General features: G+C 48.1%; 1 protein-coding gene across 1 annotated transcript; it reads left to right on the plus strand.

The window, feature by feature from the left end:
• Positions 1–14,066: 14,066 nt before the first annotated feature.
• Positions 14,067–23,639, plus strand: ENDOD1 (endonuclease domain containing 1). The gene is made up of 2 exons (XM_063148882.1): positions 14,067–14,455; positions 19,575–23,639. The coding sequence occupies exons 1-2, from the start codon at positions 14,162–14,164 to the stop codon at positions 20,706–20,708; spliced, it is 1,428 nt and encodes a 475-aa protein (XP_063004952.1). The 5' UTR covers positions 14,067–14,161; the 3' UTR covers positions 20,709–23,639.
• Positions 23,640–24,049: the final 410 nt, after the last annotated feature.

Genomic DNA, 24,049 nt, shown 5'->3' on the forward strand with positions numbered 1-24,049 from the left:
TCTTTTTCTCTGAAGGATTCAGGTGTCCTGTGGCTGCTATCTCACTGCAAGTCCTTTCTTTTAAAAAAACCATCCTACATAGCATAGTTTCTATTTTAACATTTTTTACAACCTAAAACTATATTTAACACACTTCCTAAGAGAATTAATACAGTATTACTTTCTAACACAGTAGATGTAATATTCATTTTAATATTTGCAAAAAGCCAATCATAAAATACGCATTTTTCACAAGGCTCTGGAACAGGGTGCACAGGGAAGCCAAGGATGCTCCATCCCTGGAAGCATCCAGGGCCAGGCTGGACGGGGCTTTGAGCCATTCGACAGGGGGTTAGAATAGGTGCTCTTTAAGGTCCCTTCCATCCCAAAGTGTTCTGTGATTCTGTAATCATTGCTGTCTGTGTAAAGAAGCTGAAGCACGAACGACAATCACTAAGGAATTAAATTCCCCCTCTTAAAATGCAGCTCCCTCCTTGTGTTTATTGCTCCTTTTAGATGCACTTTATTGTCAAGCTTCTGTGAATCCACACTTATGCATGTGAAGTAAAAGGCTCTCTGATGTACCTACAAGCGAGCACAGAAACATTTTCCCGAGTGCCGGACATCCAAAATGCAATTTAGGAGAGAGCCCACAAGAGGTCCCACAGATATTGCTGTCCAGGGAGCTACAGCGACCATGGCAATTGCACCCTTTGCCTCAACGAGCCGTCAGAGAAAGCACTTGGAAGAACTGGACCTTTAGTACAGGAAAAAATCAAACATTTTAAGCACGTTAAGCTTCGCTCTGAAGTTGAATAAATAGTGGCAGTAATTAGTGTGTCAGGTCCTCAAAGCTATACCTGTCATTAACTAAGTATCCAGCATTGCCTTTTCTCATCTACAAGCCTCTGTCAGCACCCTGTGAAATGGATTTATGATTTCTGCCACTACAGGCAGTTTAAACTCAAGATCAAACCTTGCAGAGAAGTCTGGCTTTGGGAAATTGGTGTTGTTGGGCTACAGCTCGCAGCAGCCTGAACTGAGTGCATCATTCTGCGATGGTGGGTGTTACTCCTAGATTATGGATCTGTGGATGCACTGACTGTTATGCTAATTTGACTTTCGTGGTGCAGCAGAATGTCATGTTTTGCTCGTGTCCTTAAGGCAGTGCCTACTGTCCAGTTGCAATATCCATCTGGCAGAAGCTATCAAGTCTTGATTAAAGACCTCCAGAACTGAAGGGACCTCTCCTGCTCTTGGGTTAGAGGAAAAGGCGAGCATTCCATTGTGTTTTAAAAACTACCACAGTCCCTGCTCTGAACAGATTGGAAGATTCCTCAAATAGTAAAGGAATGGCTTTGTGTCTTTGGCCAAAATTGTTCCCCAGGGAGCTTCCCTTCCCCCAGATTGTGTGTACCAAGATTTGGTTTATGGTCAAGGGCTTGATTTCCTTGAGCGCTAAAGAGGGATATTGGTGAAGTGGAGGTGCCCGAGCCCAGACTCCTAAAAATACAAACTCGGTTTTGTTGCAGAAGCACCTAACCTTCACAGATGCACAACTTTTGGGTTTAAAGATGTCAAATCACACAGAGTTTTTCCCAATCTTGGACTTGTTTGGGTTTAGTTTAGGAGTAGGAAGTTTAGCACCGTATTGTCTCCAGGGCCTAACAATAACAGCTGGTCTATTCCCCAGCTCAAGTGCTCAGAGAGCCTTCCCCCAGTAATTATTCTCAGAGCACATCCACACTCATCAATAGCACCATCAGCTTCTCAGTCCCTATGGGTCATATCACGGAGCTCCTTCCCAAGCAGAGCTTACCCCACACATGGAGAAATATTGCCCCACCAGGCAGGCTTTGACATTTAGGAGCATTCTCTGTGTGGTTTTGACTAGCCAAGCCCAAGTGAAGGGATTAAAGATCCACCAAAATGCAGGGATGTAGAAGGGGACACCACTCAGGTTCAGTGGTAAAGGTGGCAAGTGTGAATTCCTGTGTCCTGGATTCTGCATTGAAATGTCATCAGATAATGTAAGCAAGTAGACAATAACAAATCCACAGATCTTCCCCCTTCCCATGGCTGCTCCAGTCTTTGCTGAGCAATTTGGCTGTGGCAATGCTTAGAAAGGTATTATGTGCTGCATGGAAAACATGAAAAGCAGAAGTCACCACTTCCCTTGATCATTTCCTTCAGTGATTAATTATCCTCACAGTTTAAAACTGTACTTTATTTTTAATTTCAGTTGTCTTTGTTTCCAACCACGGGTGCCTTTTGTGCCTTTGTGTGGTAATTTTAAAAGCCTGTGTTCTCACTAGGTATTTATACTTTGTAATCTAGTCTTGCTGCTGCCTAGGCTCTTCTAGTCTTGGGATTGTTTTCTTCCTCACACCAATTTGAGGGCTTTTTCTTGCTCTCTGTCCAATCCGTCAACAACAAAAATATAAAAACTGTTTCAGCATCAGCTCCATCAATGTGAACTAGAGAGATGTAATCATTTTCCTACCACAGCTTTCTATGTAGTTGTTTATCTGAGGATCACGCTGGCCTTTTTACCCACACCACTGCACTGGGTGAATCCAGGTATATGTCCATGGTGTCTCTTGAATCCTTCTCAGAGTTGTCATTATCTGGATTAGAAAATTCCATGTAGTCTTTGAGCTGCAATAAATAAACATATTTGGTTGTGTTACAGGCATCGGTCTTAAAAATAAATTCTTTGCTGGTGTCACTGACATAGCCTCTTAGTGTCCCAAATCCTTTATGGTACCTTACACATTCTCAGTGCAATTTTGTATTTGCTTGTGGATCACACCAGGAGACCAGCATTCTTTGGTTATCCCAGTGCTTTAGGATATAGGTCTCACTAAAGTGCTGGTCCTTCTCTGAGATCATGGCAGGACTGAAAACGACATTGTGTCCTGACAGAGAACAAAAACATTTCTAAAAACCTTGTGCCTGTCTGGAGCCTTGTTAATGTTTTTCTCATCTACTTCTTGGCCTGCAGTGTTATGAAGATTGTTTATGTTCCTAATGGACTTTAAAAACTCCCTTTTAGCCTTGCCAGTGTAGGGATTTTTTCCTGTTTCCTGTGTAATTTTTCTGTTCTTGAAATCTTTCAATGTATATTCTTTGGGTTTTGGTTCCCCTTTCTTCCATCTCTAGCATTCTTCTTACTTATTGATTTTCACAGATTTTTTTTCCTGGATCCAGAAAGGCATTTAGTTGAAGCAATTGTAATTCCTGAGTTCTCATGTCTCCCACTGTAGGCTGTCTTCTTCCCACCCTTAAAGTACAGCAGAACAATGTGCAATCTCCTCTTTCAAAGCAGTGCTCTGAAGGTGAGCATTTTCCCCAGCAAGGCAGAGGTTCAGTGCTGGAATGGAAATCTCCCAGCTCAAATTTTCCCCTTGCCTCCCGTTTCTTGAGAGAGCCTGTTTTTAGCCATCTGAGGCCCAGCTTGCATGGCTGATCAGCAGTAAATGTCAATCCTGTTTCTGCCTTGGAGTGGCCACAGCACCACAGCACCGTTTCCTCCCTCAGGACACTGTGTGCTTTGAAGGTTTGTGTCTCCTGCTAGGAAACAGATACAGAAGGGCACAGGGGATTGTCAAGAGTGGAAACTTGGTGCAGGAATGCTCAGCATCCAAACCAGCCTTAAAAGAAGTTCGTGGGAAGTTGCTGTTTCCTTGATTGGAAAAAGAATAGAAGCTGGGCAGGGCTGTGAGTCAGCTGGTGAGTCAGCAGGGGCTGCTTTCCGATGTTGTGTTCTTTTGCTGTCTGCCACACCTTCCCTGCTGCCTGCCATGGGACAGTAAAGGCCATTTACTGCTGCTTCTCTGCTCACAAAGTCATTCCAGCCTGTAGCCTCTGCCCTGACTCCTCCCACTGCACCATCTCTCCAACTCTCTGCTTCTGTGCTCCATTCCATTCCATTCCATTCCATTCCATTCCATTCCATTCCATTCCATTCCATTCCATTCCATTCCATTCCATTCCATTCCATTCCCTGGGCTGCTGGGATTTTTGTGCCTTCAGTACTCCAGTCATGGGTGCATTTAGCAGCTGCAGACGCTTGCTTTGCAGCAACAGAGACGTGACCTAGATTGTGACCTATTCACCACAGAGGGAAAATCCCAGGAATGAGCAGGAATTCCCTGGAAGAAAAGACACAGGATGAGGAGCTGATCTGGATCCTCCCGAGGCAGTGATGACCTGCATCAGACACCGCAGACTGTGGCTCCTCAGCCAGCCATTAAACGAGCCAGACCAGTGCTGCAAGTCCAACACACTGGGATTTGAATACATCTTCTGTCAATTGTTTCTTCTCTGTCTGCTTCCCCACAGCACGGCTCTCCGCTGAGATCCCAGTGCTTTTCCAACGTGAGCCATGATGTCAGCCAAAAGGCACTCAGGGACTTGGGGAAGGGAGGGTGCTGCAGGAAGGAGTGGCGCCCCAAGACACACACAGCTAATGCTTCCTGGACTCACGGTCTTGGATGCATGCTCAGCTCCATGGAAGCTCTCTTGTTTCTACTCGAGGGATTTTTTTTTAGCTTGGACAAAGCAAATAATTTTAGCCATGCACTATTTACATCCAGGCAAGCAGCCAGGACATACCTCTGTCGATGGTTGCATCCACTGTTAAGCAAAAGTGTCCTACTGTTTTATTTATTAACCAAACATTTCTAATAGCCAAGCTAATTTTATCCTTTCCTTAATGCTGGCTGACGATGACTCAGTCTGGCTGGGAGGAGTCTCAGGAGCCCGGTGCCCAGATTTTGAATACTGGTGTTATAGGAGGGAGGGGCTGGCTGTCCATGTTCCACAGTGGCTCTGTCCTTGAATCTGTTCACTTTACCTCTCCCTTTGTGCAGGTGTGGAATAAAGCAACCAGTGAAGTAATTCACAAGTGAGTTTGTTAGGCAGGGTGGAGTAGAGATGACCTTGTCCCTGTAAGAGTCAGCTGCAGCTCTAACTTTTAGCAACATCAGGAGCTGGTACACATACTTCTCTGGACGTTTTTTAATGTTTTAATGCTTTATCTATATTTTCTGTCTGAATCAGTCCTCATTTTATGTGCATCTCTCCCTTAGCTTTATGCTTACTCTCATACCACTCCAGGTAAGTGAGATATCTAGTCTAGGCAAATCTTTAGGGCCATTTATCTGTTCAGTGGACAGTGACAGGTTCCTCACCTCAAGGGAGGTGATTCACTCCCTTGCTTGAGCAATCCCAGAAAATCCTGCTCTATATTTCATTAGTAACTTACAAAGCAACCAGAAGATGTGGAATTTACAATGTAAAACTATCTAAAAAGATGAGGTTAAGTTAAATGAGATCCTTCTGGATTCAAAATTTCAGTTACTGAAAGTTTCAAGATGCAGGTAAGTACTTCTTGTAAACAGGGCTCTAAGGAATAGAGAACCCAGTGTGGAAGCACAGAATCTTCTAGTTTATCTCCAGTCTCCAAACCAGGAATACAAGGAAGAGTTTATAAGAACAGTGAAACAGCTCTGTGTCACCCTGACCAAGTTAAAACACAATTCAGGTTCCTTTCCAGCAACATCTCAGTAGTGCAGTCCTCAAACCAATTGAAAGAAGGTCAGCCATCGGATCAATTTCTACTACCTGCAAAGATGCCACACAAATATAATATGTGTTCCTACCTAAGAGGATTCTAGCTGGTATCAGCCAGCAGTGAGTTCCCTTAACCACTGTGATAACCTTTAGTTATTCTTAGTTATCCTTTGTTTACTGAACTAGCGCACAGAGTAAAGGGTTTGGCCAGTAATGAGGCCTCTCGGGCTTTGAAAGAGTTTTAATCAGCCACATTGTTTCTTTCAGACGTGGGCAGAAGTGAGTTTATTCTGATTCAGATGGAAACAAAGAACAAGAGCTTGAAAAACAATGAAATCCCCATAAGTGGGATCAAGCAGGTTGTTTTTCTTTTAGTTCTTGATTGCAAATTCACAGTATTTTAGCTTCTGGGCCTCAAGGGAGCCTTTTGCTTTTGTGAAACTAAGTCAGTGCAGAGGGCTGGCACTCAGGAAACTCTTATTTTCTTCCTAGCACTGCCACTAGCCAGGGGACCTTGAAAAAATCACTCCCTCCCCCCAAGTCTTGTGGATTTCCCTTTTTGTAAAATCACAAATAATGGACCAAGGACTTTTGCTCTGCAACTTGTAGATGTAATGTCCCATTTAAGTGCAGGCTCTGAAGTTTTATTTCCCATATTACAAAGCCCATAGGGCTTTGACATTTAATTTTACCATCAAAACCATCACCTCTATTTGAGCAAGACTTGTGAACTGGGTCCTGTTGTGGGACTCAGACTAAGGATAGAGCAGGCTTCTCTTACCTGATCAGTAACCCTGACTTAAGCCACTTACAGATTACACCAGCCTGGCAAAACTTGTTCCCTTCCTGGGTTTTAATCTCTGCTTTGTGATTTGTGCAGAAAGACGGGAGGGGTTCAGTTGAAGTTCAAGTGGTTAATACTGGTTAGGAGTATGAAAACATGATTAGCAGAATTGGTTTGTTCAGGATTTCTGGTGGCCAGTTCCTTCAGCTGAACATGGAGCTCCACCATGGGTTAAGCAGGAGGCGTTTTGAACGGGGCATTGCATGCTCCCCTGAAGACTTGGAGCACACCAAGGAGGTGTGTGTGCTGCAAATGCCTCTGCAGATGTGCCTCATCTTGGCAAGACTCTGCCTGTTTCTGTATCACTGCTATTGAGGATGAGTAATTGCATCCAAGCTTTGCATTTCCCTCCCTTTTCCTGATCTCCTTGTCCAGTTGCCTGTCATGAGCATGGTGAAAGCAGCCACATCTCTGTCCCTGTAAACACATGCACAGTGAGCAGCTTGACCTCATTGCTCCTGTCCAGAACTATCTTACTGTGCCCCTAATGACTTGGCTTTGCTATCCTTGCAGGTAAAAATTTAGGCAGGAAGAGAGGGAGGAGGCCTGGTGCTGTGCAAGGTGCTGCATCCCACTGGTGGGGAGTCCCACCCACCAGAGCACGGCAGCTTGTGAGCAGCTGTGGAGGGAGGACCGAAAGAGCTGGTGCCTGTAGGGGTAGAGCCTGCGCAGGAATGTTTGGCGTGTGATGAATGTGCCTCACTGTTTACAGCTCTCCCCCCTTCAAGTTTTCTTTGTGTGGCACCCTGCCTACTCCAGCAACTCCAGCTCCTGCAGTGTTTACCAGCTATGAGCTTGGTAGTCCGTGCTTCAAAGCACTTCCCATCAGGTGTAAGGATGCTCAGTTAGGAACATGTGGGATGGTTACACAGGCCTTGTGCTGGAGGGAGGTCAGAAGGCTGTGGTGCTCTCAAGGGAGTTCTGGCTCCTTTGGCTGCTGCACACAGGAGATTGAGAGCACCATGTCCTGGCACAGGGATTGCTGCTCAGAGGCACTGTAAGCAGGGTGGTCCAGGCTGCACTGTGAGACTCTTGCTCTTGTGCTTTCACTATAGAACTAAGGGGCAGAAGGTGATTCTCCTTCTGACTATTTGTGCAAAGGTCAGTGGCAAGCCGCCCAGAGCATCAGAACAGTGACTCCTGTCACTGGCTCTTGCAGGGGTGAGACACTTGAGGCCAAACCTCCTCTGCCTCCTGATGGAAATAAGATCTAAACCTCAATTTCCTAGATGCTGAACTAGCTTGACAGAGACAAACAAAGTTACCTTGAGCTTGAGAGAGTCAGTTACCTTTCCTCAGGGACTTTGAGTTTTGCACTTGTAATTTACCTGCAATCCCAACAGCCACCTGTTTGTTTAGAGGTCTAATTTGAGGCCAGTACTTCCTTCCACCCTGCTGTCAGTGTGACTAAAAGCATTGCTGCTTTTTTATTTTAGAGGAAATATCCTGTCCTGGCTGTTGTGCACTGATGCTATTCTGTGAACTCTAAGGCAGAATCTGAGCCCTATATTCATGGTAGTGACAGGATCCTGGGACTGGTGGTTGTGTTTTCCACATCTGAATTTTTCCCTAGGCAGTACTGGCCAAGAAGAAACATATGTGGAAAATATGATACTACATTTATGCGTAGAGCAGTTGCTATATATATATTTCAGTAGCAAGCCAAGGCCTGAAATGAGAATGGAGAAAGCGCTGCTCACTCTTCTCTCACACAGCCAGCACACTTAATTTTTCATGAACTAAGTCTCTGTGGTGGCAGGAGTACATTAGATCCTGCCTGAGGTTTGTCTGACCAGCTGTGGGGATCCTGGGTTCACTTTAAGCTGGTGCAGAGACAGAGGCACAGCTGGAGGTGCCCCCTCATCCTCACCTGGCCATGTAGAGTGATGCAAGTCAGAGCCTTGTGGTGCCTGCCTCTCTGCTTTGGCTGTTGGGATGAGTGGGCTCCGTAGGGGCCTCTCCATGGCCAATCTGAGTGGCACAGAGGGTGCTGGAGCTGGGGGGCAGCTGAAACCTCAGAGCCATCTAACAGGTCTGGCCAAACGTTTAGTGCAGAACATCTCACTCCTCCTACTACTCCTTGGTTCCAAAACACAGTGCTGTTTCTGGAGACAGGCAGTCCTGGGTGTGGTTACTATCTTGCCTCTTGATTAGAGGTTCTGGATCCCGCCAGCAGGTTTAGCTTTCTCAAGGGTTATGGCTTTCTCCTTCCCTCTTCTGAAGATGATGCAAGCCTAACAAGCCTGTACTTCTAATTTTCTTCCCACTCACCAGTCTTTTGTCAATGCAGACTGTCAGAAGCTCTCTCACGCCTTGTTTTGGGCAGCATGCAGCACAGCAAGCTCTCAGCGTTGACTGAATCACACCGCGCTTTTGAAAATATAAAATAAAACAAATAGTAAAAAAAAAAATCAATATTAATACCTAGAAGAAAAGCATGTAAGTGGAGAACTTCCCTGTACAAAACAGATTTAAAGTGTGGAAGAACTGTTGTGGCTCTGACTAATTGACAATCTGTAAAACAAAGGCCATTACAGTTGAAACATCATCTCTTATTTTAGCTGTTATCATGTTAAAAAGCACCTCCTAATTTAAAGAATGGACATACTGCAGCTTTCAGCAGATCTCTAAATAGCTCATTTTGACAGATAATCATTTGCATTATTAAAAACATTGTCTTATACTGCTAATCTACATCCATCCTGCTTTTGCTGTCTAGCATGGGATTGTCATTGTGCTTCTTTTAGACAGTCTGAAGATTAACAGAGATCTCTTGGGTGTGAAGACTGTGATAAAATGCCAAAGGAAGCAGCATTTGGATTTTCTTAATTTTATTCAGTATTTATGCAATGCATTTATACTTCATGATGCATGGTTCATTTATACTTTACAAGGTGCCTGTCAGACTTCCACTGTGCAAGTTTTTGTACAAAATGAGAATGTCTCTATCCTAATGGTGTTACCATCCATAGAGAAATGTGGGTGTTTCACTCTTCCCAGTTGTCACCTTTTCCTCTGATTGTACACCATGGACAACTTCCTCCATAATGTTTTGTTTAAAACTTCACGCTCTTTTTCTCTTCTGAATTCAACAGTGACACCACTTCAGAGCATCCACTGTCTGCTGTGAGTGGACACTGAGTCTGGACAGGAGAAAATGCAAGTGAAGAAGCAGAGGAGCCAGAGCAGCATCCTTGGCAGTCTGAGGCATTCGTGGCCTCTCCCAGGGCACCCTTGCTAGTGAGCATCATGGCAGAGTGAGCAACAAAGCAGCACTGCCAGTGGAGGGCCATTCCTCACCAGCACCAGGGACACTATGGGGAAGGTGGGAAGACAAAATGCAGCAGAGATTGGCATCAAAGCCTCACTTTAGGTGGGACTCAAAATCCCAAAAAATGTGGTTTTATGCTCTTCCCTAGAGTTCGTTGTCCTTCTGCCCACCCCCTCCCCTTGCCCTTGAATCTCTTAGTTACAATAGGAAAATTGTTTCCCTCTTGCTTTTCCCTGTAGCTCAGCACTGGGCTGCCTTCCCAGAGCAAGTTTTTAAACTGATTTTAAAAAGAGACTGTTTCCCCATGAGACAGTGAGGAGGCAGATGTGCTCTCTGACATGCCATGGCGTGTCTGCTGGCACTGCTGTGCTCCAAGTCCAAGCTTGGTATGCCTACTGAAACAAAAGGTGTCTCTCTGATGAGACTGCTTGCCCTTGGAGACACTGTCTTCTTCCTTTTCTTCTCAGGAGAAAGAGACAGTCACATACAACACTTGAGTCTCACAGAGGCCATGATAGGAGACTGGAGATCCAGCCTGGAAAAATATTTGGAGTCAAGAATGTTTTGAAAGGCTAGGGTAGAGGGGTCAAGCATGTGAGTGGATAGATTTTCTATTTGTAGCAAATCCAGTGTCAGTCGTGTGAACAGAGACAGGGCTGGAGAAGAAGTGTGGGAAAGCAGACAGACAAGCCTGGCAGCTTCTTAATGGCTAGAGAGTTTGGATGCTGACATGATTTTCAGGTTTGTTTTGCAGGGAGGTATTCTTCCTTTTGAGATATTGTTCTTGATGCTTGTTCTTGGTCCTGCTCTTGACCCTTGGAGAAAAACTGCTCATCTATGGCAGGTCAATGAAGATGGATGTAAACCTTTTGTTTTCCTTTCCCACTATTCCTCCTCATATTTTCTCTTCATTTTCTTATCCCAAGAGACTTTCCTCAGATTTCTCTCATCATCTCACTTGACCTGTCAGAACTCGCCCCTGGGTTTCCTCACACCTATTTCCATTTGTTTTCCTTCTTCACCTTTTCTTAGCACCCTAGATTTTCAGGAATGCAGATCCTCCTTCACTCTAATTTTTGCCCAATATCTTCCTTTTCCTGCTGGTCAATGCCATTTTTTGGATCCTTACCTCTTTTCTTCCCTTCCTTCTCTCCAGCTTCTCTTAATTTTCCCCAACACTCTACCTGTGTCATGCCTTGCAAACTCTGTGTCTATACAGTTTGTTGTCTACAGCCTCTCTTGTCTCCCACAGCCTCTGCCTGCCACTGAGTGATCAGCTTCCTCATGAGGGGAAGAGGAGGGGCAGGCACTGATCTCTTCTCTCTGGTGACCAGTGGCAGGACCCAAGGGAATGGCCTGAAACTGTATCAGGGGAGGTTTTGGTTGGATATCAGGAAAAGGTTCTTCACCCAGAGGGTGCTTGGGCACTGGAACTGGCTCCACAGGGAAATGGTCACAGCACCAACCTGACAGAGTTCAAGAAGCATTGGGACAATGCTGTCAGGTACATGGTGTGACTCTTGGGGCATCCTGTGCAGGGCCAGGAGCTGCACTTGATGATCCTGTGTGTCCCTTCCAACTGGGGATACTCTGCGATTCTATGATCACTTTTCTCACGTGTCCCTTTGGCCACATCACTCTGCATCCTCTCTGGGTTCCCTCTGCTCCATCACATGAAACATCAGGTTCTTGCCTGCACTGTTGGCACTGCTCAGCTTATTGCACTGTCACTCCTTGATGGGTTTGGAGAAGGCAGCCCCAGGTCCCAGGGCCACACTGCTGGTCCCAGGTCCACCAGCTCACACTGCCCATTGCCAACCCAATGTGTATTTTGCCAGAGTTCTTCTGCTCACATCAACAGCCTTAGGGTTGTATTGAATCTGATCTTAACACTCCTTTTGGCATCAGCTCCTACAGGCGTCACCGCTATCACAGCCTATAGGCATCACTCCCTATGATGCCTATAAAAGTGTCTGATAGCAGAGAAGCTACTGCAGCACCAGCTCATCAAAACCTCTGGCCAACTCCATCTCGCTGTGTTTGAGCGGTCTGTCTGTGGTGCCTTGGCTGAGAATGTAACTTTCCTAGGGCAGGGCAGTCCTTTTGTCTTTATCTTTTTAGCATGGTGAGTGACACAGCACGATGGTGGCATGAGTCCCTTTAGTAGCAGTGATGTTAGCAAGAGAAAAAAATACACAGCTCTGTGTTCAAGGGTCACAACAGCTATCTTAAATGAGATAGAAACTGGACAGGCACCTTGTTTGGACAGAAAATCAAACTGGGAGCAGAGGAGTGGAACTCCATGCTGGCTTTCAACTGATGCTCCTCATGGGAGGTGAGAACCTGAAGCTCCTGCTCTTCAGGATGAGTCAGATTTAGCTGTTTGCTGGTAAATGCAGACCTGAATTAGCACACAGACCCCAGCCTCACACCCTGAAAGGAAAGAACTCCTCAGAGTTTCCCAAAAGCCCATAAAGCCCTTCAGGCTCAGAAGACAACTTGGGGCTGTACATCTGATGAGTCAGAGTTGCTGCTTTGAGGCAAGAGGTTGATTCACAGGTATAGGACAGACGCAGGATGTTTCCTGGTGGGAATCATTGATCTGTTCAGCTAGTGCCTGCTGTCATGCACATTTTGAGGCACCTCATGCTGCTTTTTCATTGGACTGGGACCATGCCCATCCTGAGGTAATGCATGCCAGCCTTGAAGTGGGGTGTTCAAATTCATTGTCTGACCTAGCTTTGCCTGGTAGTAGAGCTTACCAGACTTATGAAAATATTTTCTTCTGCTGCCCAGGCAATTGCAAATCTGGGATCAGAAAAGCACCTAACAGCAAAGGTTCAGCTTCAGTTCTTGATTTTCCAGGAGCCTTTTTACATCCAGGAAAATGAAATTTTATGTCTGTTCTTTCCTTTCCATCACCTTTCCTGAACATGACTAACTCTTTCTGGCAGGGCTGGGTGACCAGTCATCTGCCTGGACCAAACCCAAGCCCACTTACTACATTTCCTGTTGTTCCCCAGCCTGTCCAGGCTGCCTCCCCTAGCTGATATCACCACACCAAGAGGCATTGACGTATTTCCTTGTCTTGCTACTTCCAGAAGTCATCCCTGAGCAGAGGAATGATAGTCATACAGTGTGGTCTATTTTTAGCCTTCCACAGACTCCTTCTCTGCCCTTGGGCAGGCTCACCATCTTTAACCACTCACTGTTCCACCTCATCATTTTCAGTATGGACATAATCCTACCTTGTCTGCAAACTACTTGTGGGATGGTAGCACTTGGGAGGTTTTTTTGCTTGGAAATTGTATTACAAAAGGGACTTGTGCCCTATTGGCATCAACGATTTTTAAAAGTTGTTGGCAACACAGCTGATGGCATCTTACTTCTTGGGTGGGAAAATGCTACCTTTTCTTGACTCCAAGGTACTGCTCTGTAATCCCCTTTCCATCTCCATTATTTTGAAAACATCATTTTCCCAGTCACTGAAGGAATGCTGCTTTTACCCAGCAGCGGCCAAGGTATCATAGGCAGCTGCTTATTGGGTAGATGGTTACTCTACTGAACATAAACTCACGGGAGCAGCTTCATTTCCTTTTTTTTTGCCAGTTCCATAAGTTTGGCCAAAACGTTCTGTGGTGGATGCTGATTAGGGGTACGTGATCTGAGGGTCCTCATCCTTCTGCCTGTTGTTAATCTCCTCTGAGAGAGGGTCTCCCAAGATGAGGTGATGCTGGAGGGTTCTGAATTCCCCATACAGCACCAGGAGAGATGGGAGCTGAATGCCTTTCCCAAACATCTAAGCAGCATTTGGCTGGCAGCAATAGTGATGACAGACACCCCAAAAAGGGACAAAGGGGGCTCCCAGCAGCTCCAATGTTGCCACCTCTCTTCTATCTCTCCCTCTCCTTTGGCCAGCCTCACAGCCGGAGAGAGGACGGCTAATACCTTCTTTGGGGTGGTGGAATCTGACTTTGCAGCATCCCCTCTGACAGCCTCAGGAACATTTCTGGCTGTGTCAGCCAAAATTCCTGCCGGGGACTGCTGCAATGCAGCACACCACACCCCCAGCCCGGACAGCCGGCGCTGCTGCTCGGCCCCAGCCCTGCCGCTGCCACGGCCGTCCCTGCTGCCGCTCCCGTTGCCCGGGGGCAGCGCCGGCGATCGCGGGTTGCTGGGCATCCCGTCCCGCGGGCAGCGCCCTCCGCCCGCCCGCCCGCCCGTCCGTCCGTCCGTCCGTCCGTCCGTCCGTCCGTCCGTGCGTGCGTGCGCGGCGTGTGTCGGAGCGCCTCGCGCACGTTCCGCGTCCAACGCGCCGCCCGCAGCACGCGCTGCCGCCCCGGGCACCGGCCGCGGTTCCGGATTGCACTCCCCGCACAGCCCGGCTGCGGACGCTCCCCGGCCGCGCTGCTGCATGGACTCTGCGCGCAGCGCCCTGGCCGTACCCCGCCGAGGCGCACGGCGCTCCCCTCGGCTCCAGCGACTGCACCATGAAGACGTCAATTGCGTTCTTGCTTTGCATCTCGCTTTTCCCAGGCTTTTCCCAGGGCAGAGTTGTTAGGAAGGATGAAGCTGGTTTTGCCGAGTGTAACGTGTTCTTCGCTGGACAAGTCCCACCCGAAGGATTTAAGGAGCCGTTCCATGTGAAAATCTGTCAGCAGTACAACAAAGAGCCACGCTTTGCAACCCTCTACAGTACAAAGGACAAAATCCCTCTTTATTCGGCTTTTAAATTTACAAAGTCAGCTCGAAGTTGGTGGGAGTACTGGCTGGTTGAACCGCAGGTAAGGCAGCTTTTCCTTTGCTGAAAAGCGACTCTTCCTGGAGAACGTTTCCTCTGGGGTGAAGCGGGGCTAGAATTTGGCAGAGGAGGCAGGAGCTCTGCTTGTTGAACTTGTGTTGGTATGAATTTAGCATGAGCAGAACTTATTTTTGTGCTTGGAACTGAGCAAACAAATAGTTTCTTGTCCCAGGGAGCTTGTAATGAAAACGGAGAGGCTGCTGCATGAAAGTGCAGTGCCAGGGGAGAGGAAAGCCCTCTCTGACACCCGTGATGTGTTTGTCCTGCCCAGCCAGCTCTTGTGGGCAGGGAGCTGCTGGTGGGTTAAACATCGCAGTGTCAAGTTCAAGTTTGTTCTGCTGCCAGTATGATCACAGTGTTGATAGGGGCTCTAGCTTCACTGAGCAGAGATAAAGCATCCATTTGTGGTTCACCAAGTTGATGCTGCAACTTTTCAGTGTGTCCCAGTGTTGCAGACTGAGGTAGGAAAATGAGTTGCTGTGTTGTGGGGCGTGCAGGTTACAGTCAGGTCAGAAATATGCAGTATAAAATTAATTTTTCCAGAGCCTCAATGATTTTTGTCTCCCCTGTCACTTGGCATGTTTAAGCAAGGCCTTCAGGCTGTCCAATTTAATGGAAATCCTTTAAAAACTGGTGGTGCTGTAAGAAAACTTTAGCTCTTCTCTCCCCCCCCCCCCATAATGTTTTAGATTTTTCAGCAGTGATAATGACGAATATCGCCGCAACATCAGGCTATCCCATCTGTTGAGCTCAGGAGAGATTATCAGTGTGCAATGTGCTTTGTTAGGGCAGGAGTGGCTGCAGAGTCAGAGCAGTGTGTTGGGAGTATGGCCCTCAGGTACTGGATGTTGCCACAACCCAGTGGCGGCTCACCCCTCTGCCAGGAGAATGCTGTGCTTATTTCTCTCATGTGTGGGGATGAGAAACTAAGGCCACAAGGCCACAGGCATTGAAGGAAGGAGATATTAAGTGGTTATCTTAGCCTGGACTGTCTTCTAGCTCTCTGGGCTGAGTTTTGAGTTGCAGGAGTTTCTAAGGACGTTTTGATCTGAGCTCCTTCCACTTCACAGGTAAGCTTTGGGAGCTTGCCCTTTTCAAACAGAGGAAACTTTTTGCAGAATCTGTCCTTACTGAGTTGTGGAAGGGTGGCAAATTTTTAAAGTGCAAAGGGGACCTAGACTGGCAGAATCTTTGGGCAGTGCCATGGAGACAGCAAGGTAAAGCAGCAGAGATGAGATCCTTTCCCATTTGCCTTGGCCAGTGACACTCACCTCTAGCCCCCATATCTGCTCCTGCTTCTTGTGGTCCAGCTCTCCCAGTCCACCTGGGTAGGCTCAGGAGCTGCTCCTGCCATGGAGCAGTGGCCAGCTCCCCCCATCACCCTGTAACTTTGGTCCCCCTGGACCTCCCTTGAGCTGCTTCTCTGCCCTTCCTGCTCCATCCTTTTTGACCCCTCATCTTGTCTTGGCTCCTGCCAGCACTCCAGAGTCCCTAACCTTGTGTGTGCTGTCACCAAAACCTTCTGCAGCCTCAAAAATAATAGGGCAGGTGCAGCCTTTATTTGGTCTGGCTTCTCCAGAGCAGCCTCACAGGTTGACTGTAGTTCATAGTCAACACTATGTCTCTGCTGCATTTCCTTGCCAAGACAGGCATGGCTGGGTAGGGGCTGGCTCTGCTGCACAGTGGCATGTGCTTGCTCATGGAGATGCAGACACGCAGCAAACGGAAAGAAATCACTATAAAAACACTCTCAGCACTCCAGTGAGGGCCTCAGAGTTGTCATATGCGTTTTTTGGGATAATGATGTAAGCGGTGAGGGCACCATCTCACTCCCTCCTCAGGAATGTCTGCAAGAGAAACAAATGCCAAATGTAGCACCGAGGCAGTAATTGGGTGAGAAGTGTGAGGAATGTCAGTGCCACCCACCGCAGATTGGCAGCTGGAAACAATGAATTAATTCAGCAATTAGTGAAAAATTAGAGAGCAGGAAGGGTAGGCTGATGAGCAGGGTACTGATGGGACTCCCCCGGGCACAGGTCTGAAAACATGCTCTGCCACAGATTTCCTAGGGGTTGTGAGCAAGTCACTAAGGTGTCTTTTACCTCACTCCATTTTGGTTGTCTGAAAATCTCTGTTTGATTCTTTCTGTAGCTTAGAGAGAGCTGGAAAACTCCGGAGTTGCTTTTTCCATCCTAATTTATGAGGGGCTGAATTACCTTGTGTTTTCATTTGGTTAATGGCCACCACCAGGCAGACAACCAAGGTGGGATTCTTGCCCAGCTCTAGTGCAGCTAGCTCTGAGCTGCAATCTCTCTTGGTAGAGAGTCAAGAGAACAGGCACTTCTAGAGCCACTGGTGAATGTCCTACTGCAGAAACTTCAGTGTAAGGTGCAGTGTGCCTCTTCTCTGAGGTATGAATCCCAACTAAGATTGGATCCAACATTTCCACTTCAATAAAGGTGCAAAGGTGCCTGAGGAAGTGGTGGTGGGAGAGGGAAGCTGAAGTTCAGGGATCCTACGTAGCAGGGTGGAGAAGGTGGGGGGTGGCAGCGTCCTGCCTTGTTACATGACCAAACTCAGTGGAAGCTGCCTGCCCTAATAACTGTGTGGTGTCATACTTCTAATCCCCCTCCGCCTCTGTCCCTTCTGTCAAACTGCGCCCTCCACTTAGTGACACACATCAATATTGTTATGTGCTAACTTCCATACAGGCTGCAGGCACATTAGTTATTTTTAAACCCCCATTCTATGACAGGGAGTTTATCTGTCTGCTTGGGGTTTGCCCTGAGCTCTTCCAGGTTGTTTGGACAGGTGGCTTCATGGCTGACTCCATGAACACAGGTATGTTTTGGGGTGACACAAGCCAGAAGCTTTTTGAAGCAGGGAGGAAAGGTATCTTGCAATGCAGATTAGATGCAGTGCTGAGACAGCCTGCCTTTGGGATTGAGCTGGAGGAGGCATGGAAACCTCAGGTGCACATTAGTTATGACAAACCATAATAGGAGTTATTATAAGCATAATTAGGTGATGTCAGAGCCTGACACATGAGCAGCACACAGTTGCATTTTTGTCATATTCTTTTTTAATTGCACCCAAACAATCTTGGTGGTAGGTGCAAAGGCCTGCAACTGGACAGGTAACCAGGGACATATTTTCTTGATAGGATCCTCAAGGTTTGCATGCAGCAGCTCATAGGGAGAGTTTGTTTTGCTTTGTGTAGGTTGGTAATTCCTGCCAGGAGGCAGAGCTGATCCATTTTAGGTCTGCGTGTCCTTGTAGATTGGCAGCATTCACCGTGGGAGTGAGGTGGGATGAGTGTCTCTGAGAGGATGTCAAACTCCAAAGGGTCATAGCACTGAGGACAGTTCCTGGACACAGCCTCACATCTATGCCCAATCCCCCTCACCTCTTCTGTGCTATTAAACACACCGGGTGCATCCCTTGTCCTATGGCACACCATCATCTCATCAGAAGGGGAGAATGGCATGGGAAGGGGGGGGCAGGAAGAGACAGTGATTTTGTGGAATGCAAAATGTCTGGCCTCATCAGCCAGCTGCAGCCTGTTGTTTGGGGTCAATGCAGCCCTCTGCAATGGCCAGGCTTGGCACTGTGACCAGGCTTGGTGCAGAGGGAGCCCTGTGCCTAGACTGCAGGGGTTTGGCTGGTGCAGGAGGCCAGCCAGAGCTCAGCTCCCAGGTGGACAGCTGCTGACACTGGCCCTTTCCCCCTGACAGGCCTGTGCAGAGCTGTGAGGAGGTGATGTGCCACTAAGAGGATGCAAACTCTGTGTAAGGTTGCAAGGACATAGTTGGGTAGCTGTCCAAGTGCACTGCAGGGTGGTCAGGAGACAAGGATGGATGACCTGGCAGTGATTCAAGGTTGACTATGAGCTGTCTGTCATAGTGTCTCCAAAGTGCATATTATATAGTGCAGTAAACAATTTATGGGCCAGGGGCAAAGGCAGAAGGTTTAATTGGGCCAGCACAGTGTGGGGAACCTGAGGGCCACACCCTCTGAGACAGAGACTACAGAAGGCAGTGGCTGCCAGAGATCATCTGCCACCCCTGAACTTCTAGCAACATGTTCACCCTCTAATAATTTGAGGAACAAAATGACAATTTGGCACAGCCCTCTGGAGTGGCTGCAGGCAGTGTCAATAGGAATGACTATGGATCAGACAGAGCTGTGGTCACCTGAGAAGGACATGAACACACCCTGGCATTTAGTGCTTCTCCTCCCACTGCTCTTTACCTCCCCTGCCCGCTCCCTTCCCTGGCGCGTGGCTCCAGGACAAATCCCCACTGCAGTAATTGCTACCTCTGGCTGCACTGCACGGAGCCGCAGACACAAGCAGGGAGCACAGATTCCATCGAGGGCCTTGGGTGATGGCACCCTCACCCACGTTGTGCCAGGTGGTCATTAGGGATGAGGTTCAGACTGTTAATGACATGAGGATCAGGTTGCTGATGACCAGCCCTGTAACAGCCCTAGGAGCTCACTGCTGTGTCTCCTGTTCAAGGTGGGGTAGTTCAGGTCATCTGACATGAACTTGCTTCATTCTTGCTTCTTACACAATGAGCAGTGAGAGGTAAATGCCTTCTCTAGACATCTTATGCACCATGGCTTGTTTGGTTTTTTTTGTTTGTTTGTTTGTTTTTCTTTCCCCATGACTTGGATTTGATAGTTCAGAGGGTCTTAAGTTAAACCATGGTTAAGTTCTTAAGTGAACTGCAGGTACAACCACAGTAGGAGGTGAAAACATGACCCTAAATCTAGCCATCTGTTGGTCTTAAAATCTCTTCTAGGACAAATTACAAGTCAGAGGCCTGGTATGTGGTGCCTGGTGAGACTTTGAAGTCTGTGCTATGCTATATACCGGGCTGAGAGCTGCAAATATCCTTTGGAGACTAACCCAATGTGTTTGGCTGAGAAGCTGAGTAGAGAATACACTCCTCTGAAGCATTTCAAGGAAAGTAATGCGACGATGCAGGATATAATCCAAGGCATGGCATGTACTAGTAGTGCTATGTCAGGGCTCATTTTACACGTTGTTTTCTAGGAAGGTGAATTGCATGCAGTAACGCTTCTCCCTACTCTTTCAGATAGATGATCCAGAAAATGACTTGCATGAAATGGTGCGTGAAGCTGATATTCGTGGCACTGTGGCCAACCTTGGTGCAAACCAAGCCCTGACCTCAGACTACGTGGGCTCTGGCTACGAGAGAGGCCTTCTCAATCCCAGTTTGCTCAATGAGAAGGATTTCCAGATGGCCACTTACACACTCACGAATGCCGTCCCTCTGAGCCCAGCTCTGAGCAAAAGCTGGCACAGAGACATTGGGAAGGTAGTGGAGCAAGCTCTGATCCCTCACTGTTCCGAGATGGATCATCTATACCTCCTTGCAGGTGCGGTTCCTTCCAGCACCCAAGTTAAAGGCAAGGTGTCAGTGCCAGAGAGCCTCTGGCTGGCAGCCTGCTGTGATGCTTCAGAGGGATGGTCCTTGGGACTAGTGAAAAAAACCAGTGATGAAAACAGCTTGGCAGACCTCACGGTGAGAGAGCTGGAGAAGCAGCTTCTCCCAGGAGTTCGCTTGTTCAAGGGCAACTGTGGGAAAGGCAAACAAAGCCAGGAGAAAAGAGAAGCAGTACTGCAAGCTGTCAGTCAGATCCGCTCTGGAGAGCAAGTAGGAACAAATAACAACCAGGAGACCAAAGAGAATGGCTTGATGAGAACAGTGGCTGGCATCATTGCTACCCCTTTCATCAAACTTCTGGAACTCCTCATCTACATCTTTGTGGAACTGGTGAAATTTGTGTTTTACTTTCTGTGGCTTGTTGTAAAGCAAGTTGTTGGCACAATTCTGGGTGGAGTCTGCAGCCTGTGGAATGAGATGGTGTCCTACCTTAAAGCCATCAGCATGGTGCTCATCAGCATCCCCTATGATGTTGGGAGGGTCATCGTCAACATCTTCCTGGGCTTCCTGCAAATTGTTCAAGATGCGATGTCCCTCACCTACGGGATCCTGAGCATCCCCGTGGAATTCGTCCTTCACCTTGCTGCTTTCCCTTACCACTCCATCTGTGCCATTCCCTCTGTCCTTCAGGACATGACCACCGGGATCGTGGGCACCTTCTTGCTGGTCATCGATGCCATGGCCACGGTTCTGCATGGCTTTTGTTACCTGGCTTGGTACATCCTCAAACCGTTTGTGCCTAAAGGCTCTTCTGGCGACTGAGAGGAACAGGAACCAAGGCTGCAGATACATGGAATAAAGGAGGAGCGGGGCAATACTTTAAGATACATGGCCAAATGCTGTCAATTTCATTCTGGTATTTATTGTAGTGACATTAATAATAATGAACTGACTGGGGAATTACAAGGAGGGCCAAGGCGGTGTCTCTCGGGGCCGCCACCACTGTAACTAGAGTTCTGTCTGCTGTCAAATGTTTGGGTTTTATCGGTGCGGGCCACTAAGTTTCTGTGATTTGCAGGTGTCAAGAGGCTTCCTCTGGGAAATGCACACTAAATGTGGTATGAGGTAATTTCTTTCTGGCTATGATGACACTGAGACTTACGCAGTGGCAGTGAGCTCTGCAGCCCTTCCAAGGAGCAGGTGGTGGTGGTTAGGGGAGGACATGAGTTACAGAGGGTTACTGGGACTTGATGAAAGGAGAGGCAGGCAAGAGGGCAAGGACTTGGGGGTGGGAAACAGCAGGGAGCAGAGTGAAATAGAGGCAAGGTCCTGCTATTGACTGCATTGCTCATTTCTCTGGTGTCCCACTTGTGGAGGGGAGGCAGCTGGGTATATCTCACAGTCTTCAGGCCTTTCCAGACATCTGAAATTGCATGGATCTTGCTGCAAGGAAAGACCTACTTCCTGTTTTTTGTTTTTTTTGCATGGTGGGAAAGCATTTTTCCTTAGCTCTATACCAATACCAAGGTTGTCTTCCTCCAAGCCTTCCTTGCAGTCTGGTGACCACTGAAGGTCTGAGCCCTGAATCTTCAAGATGTGATGTTCTCTGAAGGTCTAAACCCACAAATACCTTAGCCCTGAAGCCCTCGTGTCTGCTCCAATGCCCAGCAGATCTGGGAGCCACACTTTTGGATTCAAATCTGTTGCAAACTGCCTTGTCTCCCTTGAGAGCTGACTGCTCCTGGAGCACACAGGGGACTATGGACTATCAGGTGGGAGGAGAGGCAGGAGGGATCCCGGGCTGCAGCGCTTGTTTTGCTGGGTGCAGATCCACACACAAAGAGACACCTTAATGTCAGAGGCAGAACCAACTGCTCTTCTGCACTGCACATCCTCTCTGCTCACTCTTCACCCCTTCTTCCCTCTGCCAGCATGAGTCATGTCCCCCAACATCTGTGAAATTGGAGCTGGGGCACATGTCAGGGCTTTGCAGGGGACCAGCAAGTGTTTGCAGCCAGATGAGGGGCACAGAGACATCTACCACTACTGGAGAAGGGCACAGGAGTGCTGCCCTTCCCTGGGGCTCAGCAAGGGGCTTTGGATCTCTTGGTGCAGTTGCCCGCAGGAGGGAGGCTTCCTGTCTCAGCAGCATTTACTTTGGTGGGACTCCACGAGGTGTTTGGGAGTCCTACATGCATGGTTCCTTCCTTTCACACCCATCTGTGTCTCTCCCTCCAGTGCCAGCTTGGTGTGGACCCTGATCTACTGTAGCATCCCATAATGAGTCCCAGGAGTGAGCAAGCAGGTGCTGCCATCCCAGTGGTGCTGTGTTGGTGGTGGCCTGCCCTGGGTTGAAGAGAGCTTTGTTACTAACATGGCAGCTTTGCCTCTCTGCATCGTGCAGCAAGGCTGAGCTGGCGTGGATGGATTCAGAGGGAAAAGGAGATTTGGTTCATGATGGGACAGAGCTGTTTCTTTAGCTCAGGGACTGTGTTCAGTCCAACCAGATGTGTGTGCACATCCCAGCCCAGCACACCTGGCCAGGTGGCGCCCTGCTCAGCAGTGATGCAGATGGCAAAGCTGGGGATGCCAGCAGTGGTGATGAAGTGGGGAAGCAGTGGCATGAATGGAAAGAGAGGATGACTCCTTGCCTTGCCCTTCATGGGCCACTGCTGTTGGGTGGAGAAAGAGAGGCTGTCTGCAAGCAGAACTGGCTTTGTTCAGAAGTAAAAATAGCTTTTGGGTGCCAGTATGGGTTGCAGTTGGGTAAATTCAGTGGCATTTTGATACAGGTATGTTGGGTGCAAGGTCATGGCTCCTAACGGGCAGAGAGCAGCCAGTGGATGCTCTCCAAACTGAACTTTGCATGTCTGCCCACTCAAACATGCCTGGTCTGCTGTCAAGACAGATGTGGAGCTGATTTCCCACTCCTTCATGAGACCCTGTCTTAACCCTGGTGCTCCTCAACAGCTACATGGCAGCTGTGAAGGCAGGAAAGAAGCTAGCTCAGGCCCCAGGGGATGCTAGGGTGGGGTGACAGGATCCCCAGCAGTCTCTGAAGGCAGGTGTGATGGTGGCAGCTCTCAACTGCAGCCCAAGCACTGGGGAGAAGGGGGAGCTGCCCCCCACAGCTGTCTTGCACCTTCTGTGTGACCTTGTTTCCGACCCATTTCAGCTGCATGGCACTGCACAGCAGCCAGCCGCGCACTTCCTGGGGCTCCTCCCTGCACCTGAGCCCAGCAGCCCCTGCATCCCAGGTCCACCAGGGCAGCTCTGCAGTCACAGTGACATGGGGGCTCATGGCCTGACAAGCAGCAGAGCTGAGGCACCTCAGGAGGTCTGCACTGTCAGTTTGCCACCACCATTGCCACCCCACCTAGCTCAGGCCAGCTTGTCTCTGCTGCAGCCATGGCTGCTGACAGCAAGCGGACAGTCCTTGAAATCCAGGGCACTGCAGCTCCATAGGATTTGGGCAGAGGTGCAACAGTATTATAAAAGTTGTCTTAACATGCTCAGATTTCAAATGGTAAGAACAGTAACTGGCATGGGGCATTTCTCTTCTGTGCTGCGTGTCTGAGCAGGCAGTGGGAAATCTGCCTTGAGCATCAAGCAATTATCACAGAACAAGCAACATCCTGCAAAAAAACCCACTGTTTGAGATTCTTCTTATCTAGGCATGATTTATGGCTCCTGAGCTTTACTCTATCCTTGGAAAAATATGGCTTCAACAAAATAAAATGACTTTTCCTAAAAGGGGCTGGTATCATTTTCTGTCACAGAAATGCAAATGAGATAACAACCTAGGGTGTCCTGACTAATCAAGAAAACAGCAGCAGCACAGTTTTTCCTTGTAACAGCTTGCAATCTGATATTAATGGCTCTTTTGTGCGTTTTGAACACCTTTCCTCTCTCAAAGCACTTTAACACTCAATTAATTAAGCTGCAGAATAAGTAGGTAAAAGCTGAGATGTTGCAGGCAGTATGACTATGTGTGTGCCAGAAGAGAGGATTGTTTTATTCTTGTGAGATGCAGTGAGATGCACCTGCAGTGCAGCATGTAGCCAGTTTCATACAGAAATCACAGCACAGCAGCACAGTTCTTCTCAGCTCACAGGAAGAAACTCCCTCTTGTGCAGTGCTGGTCCCTGGACTGGCTTTGTCAC

This window comes from Melospiza melodia, chromosome 2 (assembly GCF_035770615.1).
Source record: "Melospiza melodia melodia isolate bMelMel2 chromosome 2, bMelMel2.pri, whole genome shotgun sequence".
Classification (NCBI taxonomy): domain Eukaryota; kingdom Metazoa; phylum Chordata; class Aves; order Passeriformes; family Passerellidae; genus Melospiza; species Melospiza melodia.